The sequence below is a fragment of the Sinocyclocheilus grahami genome, unplaced genomic scaffold (genome assembly GCF_001515645.1).
Source record: "Sinocyclocheilus grahami isolate Dianchi unplaced genomic scaffold, SAMN03320097.WGS_v1.1 scaffold162.1, whole genome shotgun sequence".
NCBI classification, from domain to species: Eukaryota; Metazoa; Chordata; class Actinopteri; order Cypriniformes; family Cyprinidae; genus Sinocyclocheilus; species Sinocyclocheilus grahami.
This window is the reverse complement of record NW_015505341.1, coordinates 504,620-515,704: the sequence shown is the minus strand read 5'-3', so window position 1 is coordinate 515,704 and position 11,085 is coordinate 504,620. Positions and strand designations below refer to the sequence as shown.

Here is an 11,085-nt window from a genome sequence, read left to right as displayed (position 1 = left end):
AAAACAGGAACTCTGCTAAAATGCCTCCCAACAAAACAACTGCGAGGAACCCCACCCTGCACACAAAGCACAAACGCACTGAACACGAGCGAGAGATGGTCACGAGCCAAACCCCTAGCGGACCATCCGTGACCTGTGTGTTACACTGACAACCTTCCCACAGCACTTCTGAGCTTGAAGCTGAAAATCCAAAATTACTTCTATAAGTGATTGACAATGTTCAACTTGTACTATTATTATCCATTAAAGAGATCGTTCAGTCAAAAATGAACATTCTGTCAGTATTTACTCGTGTCACTCCAAACCGGTGCTACTTTCTTCTGTGGACGACAAAATAGTATGTTTTGAAGAATGTTGGGAAACAAACAATTTTGGTGCCCATTGACTTTCATTGTATGGACAAAAAAAAAATAAAATAGACATATCTGCTTTTATGTTCCACAGAAGAAAAGAAAATCATACAATTTTGGAACGACAAGAATAAATGACTCTGTTTCATTTTTGGGTGAACTATTCCTTTATGTCGCCTTATAATTCCATCTTTTTCCATCTACAATAACTGTCACTGAGCCACAGGAAATGTTCTCTTTGGCCAAGCCTACAGAAGCACTTGCGTGAGCTGCATAAAATGACAATCTTTCATCAGACACTACTTGATTTCTTACAAAATAATGATAAAAACAACTATAGCACTGGAAATCAGTCTAGATGCTCAATAAGGAATATTTGGAATAGTCTGCTCCATGATGAAAATGACAGTAATGCAAGCAGCCTAGTCATTTAGACACAAACAGAGAAAATCTGTGCTGTTTTTAATTGTTGAATCTAGTGATACACACACACACACACACACACACACACACACACACACACACACACATTTGACTGAAATTTCCCAGAATGCATGCATTAAATCAATCTAATGACAGTATTGTGCTCTGACTTTGTAAACTATTTCATTGGATATCACAGGAAACATTACATGAATGTTTTGATATCTGAATTGTTCACTACTTGGAAATTTATGCGTTACATTTTCGCAAGTCGATTTTGTACTTGTCGTGTCCTTCTTTCAAACATTCCTCGAGCTAAATCGGCTTAATCATTGTGAGAGGAGAGAAAACATCCCGTCTGTCCACCCAGATCCTGTCGAGCCCTCCTTTCACTTTATCACTTTGTTCCCTGCTGGGGTGAAGTTCAGAGTTTGGACCCATATGCATTTGAATGCAAACAAAAGAATCGGGTTTACAGGCCACTCGTCCTGTAGCTGTTAAGCGGCGATCTCTCTCGCTATTCTTATCTTTAGCACCTTTCGGTCTCCTCGCCACCAGTGAGAAAGGAAGAGGAGAAAAAGCAGAGAACCGGTTCCTCATGTTCCCCTGCTGCTTTTGTCCGGACTGAACGGAGAAGGCCTACTACTGTGAAAACAATTCAGTCCCAGAATTCATTCTACCAGGTCTCTTGGTCTCTTCATCTGAAATGGCATCATTTGTATTCAATGATGTGCTGGTCCTAGTACGATAGAAACGGTTCTCGCAAACGTGATCCACTGCAAACTATTATAAAATACACTTTGCTTCTCACAAAAAACAAAACTATATAGCCACATCAGTACTGAATCATTGAGAAAGCTCATTTAGATTCATTTTCATAGCGATCTGAGACACATTCTCAGGTTCACTTGTATCTATGAAAGGTAGAGGAATAATAAAAAAGCTAAATACGTTTATCACAAACCCAAAACCACCCAAAAATGGCCTCCTTGTTCTTTGAGAACAAGCACAAAGCTAAAAATGTGCATAGCAAAAGATAACCATTTCATCTCACCCAATGAAAGCCGTTGATTATTAATGACCACTTTGTTCTCGAAAGTTTTTTTTGTTTTGTTTATCATGTTCGATTACTGAAATGTGCAGAGTATGCAGACGCAGTTGCTAGGACACTCGTTGAGGGGCATGTCTAACTCTCTGACAGACAGGAGGAGGGGGAGGAGCCTGTGGGCTGCTGGGAAAGCATGCAGGTTCTTCTCGAGACTCTCAGCTCAGGCTCGGGCGTGAGACGGGAGACGCTCTGGTTCTTGAGGTTGTTGAGCTCCTGTGTGGGCATCAGCGGTTTGGGAATGCTGACCAGGCAGAACGCGGAGCCGCTCTTGGGGATGAAATTGACCTTGTTCCTATCTGGGCACAGGAACTGTGGGATCTCCTGTGGAGGCCTGGCCCTGAGGAGATGAAAAAGGAGGAGGAGGAGAGCGATAAGATGGTGAGAAGCTCTGACTCAGCTTTGAAGTCGGTGTAAATGTTATGCTATCATGGTTTCAAGGCTCAGTGCGCATAACAATAGAGAGCAGATAAAGCAGTGAATCAGGACACACTGCAGCACTCACTGTGTTTCCTCTGTGAAGACCTTGACTCGCTCACATCCCTCAGGTGGCTCACGTTTGAACATGTAGCTGTTGTTTGGCTTTGGGGATGAGGCGTATTTGGGTAGGGGTGAGCTGGGGGCCAGATCTGTGAACATGGTACAAAAAATGAGTAGAATGACAATAGAGCTCAATGACTCAATTTCATTTTTGGGTGAACTATTCCTTTAAGTCCATCTTTTTCCATCTACAATGACTGTCACTGAGCCACAGGAAATGTTGTCTTTGGCCAAGTCTACAGAAGCACTTACGTGAGCTGCATGAAATGACAATCAGACACTACTTGATTTGAACATGGTACAAAAAATGAGTAGAATGACAATACAGCTCAGACAGGATTATTACTGGAGATGTATGTGAGATTCAACAGAGAACAATTAGTTGACTGTCAGTCTTAAGGAAGCCCTATATAATTATAGTCCACTAGATCAGTGTTGTTATTGCTTACTAAAACAAAGCTTTTGTTTATTGAAATAAAGTTGAATAAAAATATTAGCTGAAAAAAAAATGTTGCCTTGGCAACTAACTCAAATAAGATAAGTTGAAGTATTAAAATGACTAAAACCAAAAAAATAAATAAAGCAAAATAGAGAAAAAAAATTTACCAAATAAAATAATAATAATAATAATAATAATAATAATAATAATAACACATAACAGATTGGTCAAAAGTTAAACTAAAATTAAAATGAAAATATAAAAAAGACAATTTAAAATATTATGTAAAATTCAAATTAAAACTATAATTGTATACAAATAATACTAAAAAAAGCTTGAAAATGTCCATCAAAATTGCATTTTTAAAAGCAGTTATTTTCAAATTGACACAGCATCTTAATGCAATGTTCATGTTGCGACTCAGCAGCCATGATGTCCATCTGCGTATGAACACAGATTAGCATTTTACGCAGATTACGCAGACTACACAGTCCTTCAATAGGGTATTTGACATATATTTAAAACATTTATAGAATTAATATTTATAACCTTTCAGTGCACAAAACTATCACAATCCTCACAAAAAAATGGAGACATACGGATGAGTCAAACAGCACATGCTCTTAGCAAGCTAAAAAACTCTCCGAAAGATTGTCTTTAAATTCATCTCTTAGAAAATGTGCAAATCTCTAATATATTATTATTATTAAATCTAAACCAAAAAATTTAAAATCTAAATAAAATAAAAAAATATATTCTTAAAATAATAATCTAAATATAATGGTTGGTTGGTGGAAGATAAATCAGTTATTTAATATTTTAATTATATTATTTAATAATTAATATATAATTTAATAAGTTACTAATGAAACGTGTAGCACTGTCAGCACCATATAACAAATCTGACCATGTTTAAATCCATCCCGCAAGTAAAAAATAAAAAGTAAGAAAATGAAGAGCAAAAGCAGAAAATGTGTGTGCAGTTCTTATGTGGGCCTAAGGATATGTGAAAAGGCCTGAGAGTGTATGTGGGTGTGAAAATATGTGAGCTGTACCTTTCTCACGGGCGTCAGCCAGAGTCTCGTCCTCATGGGGAGATGGACTATCGCTGCAGGGCTCACTTGGCACGTTCAGGAACGTGGGTGAGATGGACTGAGAGCGGCTGCTGCTGTTGCTGTGGTTACTGCCCGCTGTGGTGCCCAGGAGCGTCTGTGTGTCAGGGGGTATTTTCATAGCGAAATTTAATTTGCAAATCTAATTAATTACATGGAATTAATTAGATTATAAATATTAATCGACTGACAGACCTAATATATATATATCTGTGTGTGTATATTTACACACACACAAAATAAAAATAAATGATATACAATACAATTTTATCCATTTGTTAGGCCGCATTTACACTGCATGGTTCAAGTGACCTAATTCCGATTTTTTTCCTCCCATGTGGCCCAGATCGGATATGGCCCACAACAGTGTAAGCAGAAAAAAGATTACATGGATTCTGATATACTCAGATCGGTTTCAGGCCTCACTCATATGTGGAAATAAATCTGATATGAATCAGATACGTGCATTTACGCCTGCCGTGTAAGCGGACAGATCGGATATGCCCTTGCTAATGCGAGTTGAATGTCAAATGTTTTTGAAACATCTCGCAGTACAGATATATCTATTACAAATTAAACATCTCCAGTTGACTAGCAGAGTATTCATTTTGTTCATTTGTGTTAAATAAGAGGCGATCTGGCACTGAAAATAAAATCACTGATGAACACAATTGGTTTTAATGAGGAAAAAAACACTTTACGATGGTGCATTAGAACCCACACCTGCTAACTTAACACAATAGGCCATACCACGGATGTGTACAGCGGATCAGTGTGTAATCACTGTCGTGAAGATTCGGTACTAATTAATGATTTTGATGCAAGGATGAAACTAGTCTAATGCATTAAAATGTTTCTATGAGTTCTGTCAATAAGTTAAACTCTTTGCGTTCATATTCTGGACTCATCTGCTTTTCTATATAAAGTATGCATTATTAATAATGTATGCAGAGTTTGGACTTTTAATATCACTGTCTAATGCATGGAGCCACGTCAAGTTAAGCCTGTGTTGTGTAAATGATATCAGATACAGGTCACTTTTAAAAGAAGGTGTAAGCGGGTCGTCCAAAAAAACCTGGATATAGTAAAAAAAAAATCAAATTTGGGCATCCAGACATGCAGTGTAAATGCAGCCTTATATATAGATATATATATACACACATATAAAAATATAAAAGAGGAAGTCACTTCTGTTTACCTCAGGTTTTTTTATTTGATATGATTTACCTCATACATTTCATGTTAATAAAAAAATCTATATATTCTATAACTTAATTTATGATATAATATTTATAATACATATTTTTATATAACACAATATATCATATCATATCAAATCATCATATCATATATTATATGTTATGTTAATACTAGTGCTGTCAAACGATTAATCGCATCCAAAATAAAAGTTTTTGTTCACATAATGTGTGTGCACTGTATATTTATTATGTATTTATAAATACACACACATGCATGCATATATTTAAGAAAAATATGCAATGTTTATATATTAAATAAATTTATATATAATATAAATTATATGAATATAAATATATACATGTAAATATTTTCAAAATATATACTGTATGTGTGTATATTTATATATACATAATAAATATACACAGTACATACACGTATATTATGTAAACAAAAACGTTTATTTTGGATGCAATTAATCGTGATTAATCGTTTGACAGCACTAGTTAATATAAATAAATTTAATTATAAAACTTTTGCTCCCCCATTAATTTCTGGTTATATTAATTTATCAAAAGTTATATATTTTTGTTACTAATAAAAATATAGTTTATTTTTTTAGTTTAATAGTTTATTTAAGTATTTTTTTATACTTAAATGATACATTATTATATATTATTTTATGTTTAATAAAATTAAATCACAGGAGGAAGTAAGTTTTTGTTCTCTCATTAATCTCTGCTTATATTTAGCTCAGGTTATGTTTAGCACTAAGAGGCACATGCACGTTTTTCCCGAAGTTTGTAACAGTGAGTGATCAAGTAAAAGCATCAGGACAGCAATAAAGATAAATGTGTGTATGAGTTTGGTGTGTGTGGGTGCAGCGTGCATAACACAGAGACACGATCTCAAAATGAGAACAGATATGCCACTAAAAGGAAACTCTGCCCGTGTGAAAACTTACAGCAACAGCATCACACAGCAGCTGAATATTCACACACTTCAGTTTCCATATGATGCTAAACACTAACAGAGGTACGTCTTATAACATCACAGCACAGCACACAGACACATAACAAGGTAGCGTGTTGGTCTCCTCTGCAGATCAGTGAGTTATGTAACTCGGTCTCCCTGGCCGACTTCTGAGCCTCGCTTGCACGTCTTTGATGCAAAACTCACGACTGTACAAGGACACATAGCGAGATACCATGACACATGCAAACCACATGCTTACGGAGTTAAATCAGCATGCACATCTACAACATGTGCCATCGATACTAACAGCTGCTGTTTATGACGTCTTCTGTGAGAGAGCGAACAAAAACTTCACCTTTCCCGAAAGTCCACTTCCTGTCATCCTGACAGAGAGGGGGTCCGGTCTTCCTCCTGGTCCACCGGTCTCTTTCTCTCTCTCTCCTCTGTGCTCTGTCTCGGCTCATGCTCTGGATTTTAGTTCTCTCGGCCCCCCTCCTTCCTGTGTCTCTTCATCATGTCTGCCCTCTCTCTCTCCCTTGTTCTGATCTTTCTTCTCCAAGTGTATTTCTCCATCCCACCCCCTTTTTTAAAACCGAGCGCTGCTCTCGCCGTCGGCCCTCCCCCTTTTCTTTCTCAGGGTATGAGGGAACAATGTGAGGGCATTAGCAGGATGTTGCTGAGAGTTGTGTGGCCCTGCGGTGGTCCTCACTTAAAGCACGCCAGAACTGCTTCATTAACATCTCAATAGAGCGAGCCAGGCTTTAAACTCACATGCAGCATCACTACATGCCTCTCTTCTCTCCAACGCGCATGTGTGCGTTTAATCGGACATCATATTTTTCAACATAAAAGTGCTCTGGGCCCTTTTCTTCTGGGTGGTTTGGTTGTTTATCTGCTCATCAGATTGGAAAACAGCTGAGAAAAAACCCTGACCCTCGAGGTCACCGGTTAAGTGATTCCGGCTATTTCCTAGCAACTTTCTGGCAAGCGGTCACTAGGAGGCAAATATTTGTTTCCATATCAGATTTACAATGGCATGCTGTGACATTAACAGAAATAATGTATGACCTGACCGCAATAAAGGACGACACGGTGCTCTCGGACCCCTGGGTCAGCACCACTGATCTGATTGGTGTCGTCTTCAGACAGAAGAAACCTGGCTCAGCAGTTTGGTGACGTCTATAGAGGCTACATTGGACTGCTAGCAAACCCATGCTAACTTCTTGACCACAGACGCTTGCCTCTTACATAAGAGGTTCAAATTAAGGTGCAGTAACCGCAAGAGAAGAATTTGTCAGCCAGAGATGTGAAGAGTGCGAAAAATGTGTTTAAAGTTGCAATGTAACGGAAGTACTCTTCTGTACTGACATGAATGAAATGGACTAATGAGTGTATGGGATTCATATCAATCGATTGTTGATTGGATAAAGGCAGAACTGAACGAAAGCTTGCAGTCAACTGTAAGAAAGGGATAGAGTTTAAGCAGGTTAAATGATTGGAGAAGTCCAACAGAGTGAAGTCTGTCTTAAATTCTTTAATATGTGAAGGCTGTTCCAAATGCTTATAGAGTGCAAAAGTGCCCGACCACTTTTTATTTTTACATTATTTTACCTATTAATTTTCCCATGGGATTTTGTTAAGGAGCTATAAGCCATGAACCAAATCAACTACGAGGTGAATCACAACAATATAAACTTTGATTTGAATAAAAAAAGTATTCAAAAATTGGATGGGGATCGAGGGCACAAGACTATTTACTTAACAGCCTTACTGGGGGAAAGAACTACAATCCCATGAAGCACTGTGAATGACATGATTGAATCATGAAGAATTATTCATTTAAACATGATGTTTGATTGCAAAATATGCCCATACATATACAAATATTTAAGTACAGGGAGACTAACTTAATAGAGTCTTTTGCAGTGCTTCAAGGAAATGTGTGGGCGCTAAAGAGTTCTGTTGGTGTGGATTTGCATGTTGTGGATTGGTGGTGATTTCTTTGCAGAATCATGGGTAATGTAGTTTCTCACCAGAAATTCTGCTGTTAAACATGATTATTTAAAAAATAAGTTGAAATGATGTAGGATGATGGATTCAACAAAAGCATAAACCATTGATTTACAACTTCAGAGCTCACAGTAGGTCTGTCTTTAAAGGTTTGTAAGTTATCATTAAAAATCAATTCACCTATGGAGAATATGAATGGGATTTTTACCTACAGAACCTAACTGTTGCACTCTATTCAAGTATTGCAATGTTAGATTAGCAACATGTGCTTATGCCAAACTCTACTGGAATCAACCAGGAGTGGCACTGTCCGTGAGCTTCATGTGAGCAGCTATGTAGCTTCAGTTTGTATAGCTTTACATTCCAAATTAGTCAACTTATGAGACTTAATTTCAGTCTGGATGCCGCCTTCGAATTCAACTACAATTGAGGGCTGAATGTGAAACTGAAATAAAACTGAAGATATATATATATATATATATATATAAACAACTTAATTTGCTCTATTGCTTTTAGTTGCACCAAAATTACAAGAAGGGTTAAAAAAAACTCCATGAACACGCACTGAAGCCTCAGTAAAACAGTTATTTAAAGTCTTCCCGACTGCATGTAAAGGGCCTTTCTTCACTGGTATGGAAGCCTGTATTGGTTACCACAGTCCGCCTTTAAAACAAGAGGTTAGACAGAAGAATCCCTTTAAAAGGTCTCCAGGCCTTGATAGCTATACTGGGCACTTTCACGTCAGCCATTCTTTGACCACTCTGGTCTTTATAAAAACAAGAGATTCATGGGGTTGATGTTGTTGACTGGTGCTGAACTAAAGGTTTGTGGAGAGACATAAAAGGCACGACCCCTCCAAAGCCCCGCTCAAGTTCAAATGACTCACAACGCATCTCTTCTGTCTCCCTGGATTCACAACATAAACAATTTAAAGTTCAGAACCACTCAAAAAAACTCAGATCAAACAAAACCCGAGAAGCTTCTATTGTTGTGGTCACCATAGGCGTAATTTGCGGGTGGGACATGTCCCCACCACTTTTTGCCAGGGTCGATATTGTCCCTACCACTGTTTGAAAGTAATTGAAAAATATATTGCGGAAGGTAGGCTATGTATTAAAGGGAAAAGATCAAAAAATCATTCTTCATAACCTAATTAGGGTGATAAAAAAAGAATAAAAAAATTTTGACTCATGCATGCATAACTCGTGCAGTGCAATAACGATGTGATTTGCAGCTGTCGCACTTTTCGTAATGCCATTAGGCTATAGCATACATGGACGTGCCTTAAATAGAAATGCACCTTTTCATACGGAAAAAAAAAATAATCACAAAATTAAAGAATATTACAAAATCAAGTGGGGGAGTTTTCCTTATATTTATTTAATTTTTCATATAAAAATTATAATGGCGAGATATAAAGTCAGAATTGTGAGAGAAAAAGTCAGAATTGCGAGTTTTTATCTCGCAATTGCGAGTTTATATCTCACAATTCTGTGGAAAAAGTCAGAATTCTGACTTTATATCTCGCAATTCCGACTTTATAACTCGCAATTGTGAGATAAAAAGTCGCAATTACCTTTTTTTTTAACTCAGTGGGTTAGAAAAATACAAGTCACAAGAGATAAAAAAAAACTTAATCCATCAGAAGTACTGCCAATTAATTCATCAACCCCCACAAAAACAACATATTAAAAATCACAGTACGACCAGAAAAAGAGATTCTTAAAGAAAAAAGCATCTGAAACATGTTTGTTAGATTGCAAAAGCATAAAGTGCTAAAAGAAAATCGACTAAAAACAGCTTGAGAATAAAAACACATGCACATAGGCTACTAGTGCAGTCTATGTGGGAATTGTGCATTTGCCCCTTAGACTCCCTCTCTTACATGCATTTTTTTTTTTTTACGAACTGAGGTACAAGACTAATTATTTTCTGTCATTTGATAGCATGCCTTACATTTTGTTGATTCAGACTGACTTGTATTTAACCTGAAATATTGCTTTAATGGAGTCCAATTCATTTCCCAATATGAGACTATGGAATGTGATCAAACTAAAGCTAAACAGAATAGCGTGCTTCATAATTTCTTCCAAATGCTCCAGGGACGGTACACAAACGGCCTCTGCACTCCTAATTTCTGACACTAGCAGGCACTGTGGACTCCACACAGAGAATGACAAGAATAGAGGAAAATATGTGCTCAATCCTTCAGGCACAAAAACAAGTCAAGCCCAGAAAACAGCCAAAAACTGTTAATTATTGATCATCGAGCACAGCACATGACAGACAGGAAGAGCAGAGGAGTTCGAGAACAAAGCCGGAGGTGTGTGTGTGTGTGTTAGGATCGTTTATTATTGGCCTTTACCCTGCAATCCATCACACATGAATGCTCAAACTCTGAATGTCATGGAGATCTGGGTCTGCCAATATCCCTAACAGGACTAACAACCTGACCGCACAGCGTTACACATACAGTACAGCTGCACTAGCTCCCCTTTAGGCCATGCTAATGCACCTAGCATGACTAGAGAATATAAGCAGAGGACTAACTCAATAGATCTTATTGTTATTGATCCGAGTATATATATAATTTTTTATTTTTTCATGTATCAAGCTATTTTAAAGGGGTCATGAAATGCAGTTTCAAATCTTTTTCTTATGTTTCTAGAGGTTAGCTAATCAAATTAAAATGTTTAGCACTAAGAATAGTGTGAATATTTGTACAACTTATTTTTCATCCTCCTTTTCATTCTTAAAGGGGTCATATGGTGCGATTTCAAGTTTTCCTTTCTCTTTGGAGTGTTACAATCTGATTGTGCATAGAGCGAGCACGAGAGAGAGAGCGAGCACGAGCGAGAGAGCGAGAGCGAGGGTCACATCACAGTGGAGTCAGCTGTCTTAACCGTGGCTTGTGTACTGCAAACACATACCAGC

General features: G+C 37.4%; 1 protein-coding gene across 1 annotated transcript in view; it reads right to left on the bottom strand.

The window, feature by feature from the left end:
- Positions 1 to 864: 864 nt before the first annotated feature.
- The window catches only part of LOC107593013 (protein FAM117B-like), a 67,151-nt gene continuing 56,930 nt past the window's right edge, over positions 865 to 11,085 (bottom strand). Inside the window, exons 5-7 of the mRNA XM_016282596.1 lie at positions 3,913 to 4,066; positions 2,384 to 2,507; positions 865 to 2,218 (exon numbers count right to left, since the gene is read on the bottom strand). Of these exons, the coding sequence (XP_016138082.1) occupies positions 1,960 to 2,218; positions 2,384 to 2,507; positions 3,913 to 4,066 (537 nt within the window). The 3' untranslated portion in view covers positions 865 to 1,959. The remainder of the gene's footprint in view (positions 2,219 to 2,383; positions 2,508 to 3,912; positions 4,067 to 11,085) is intronic.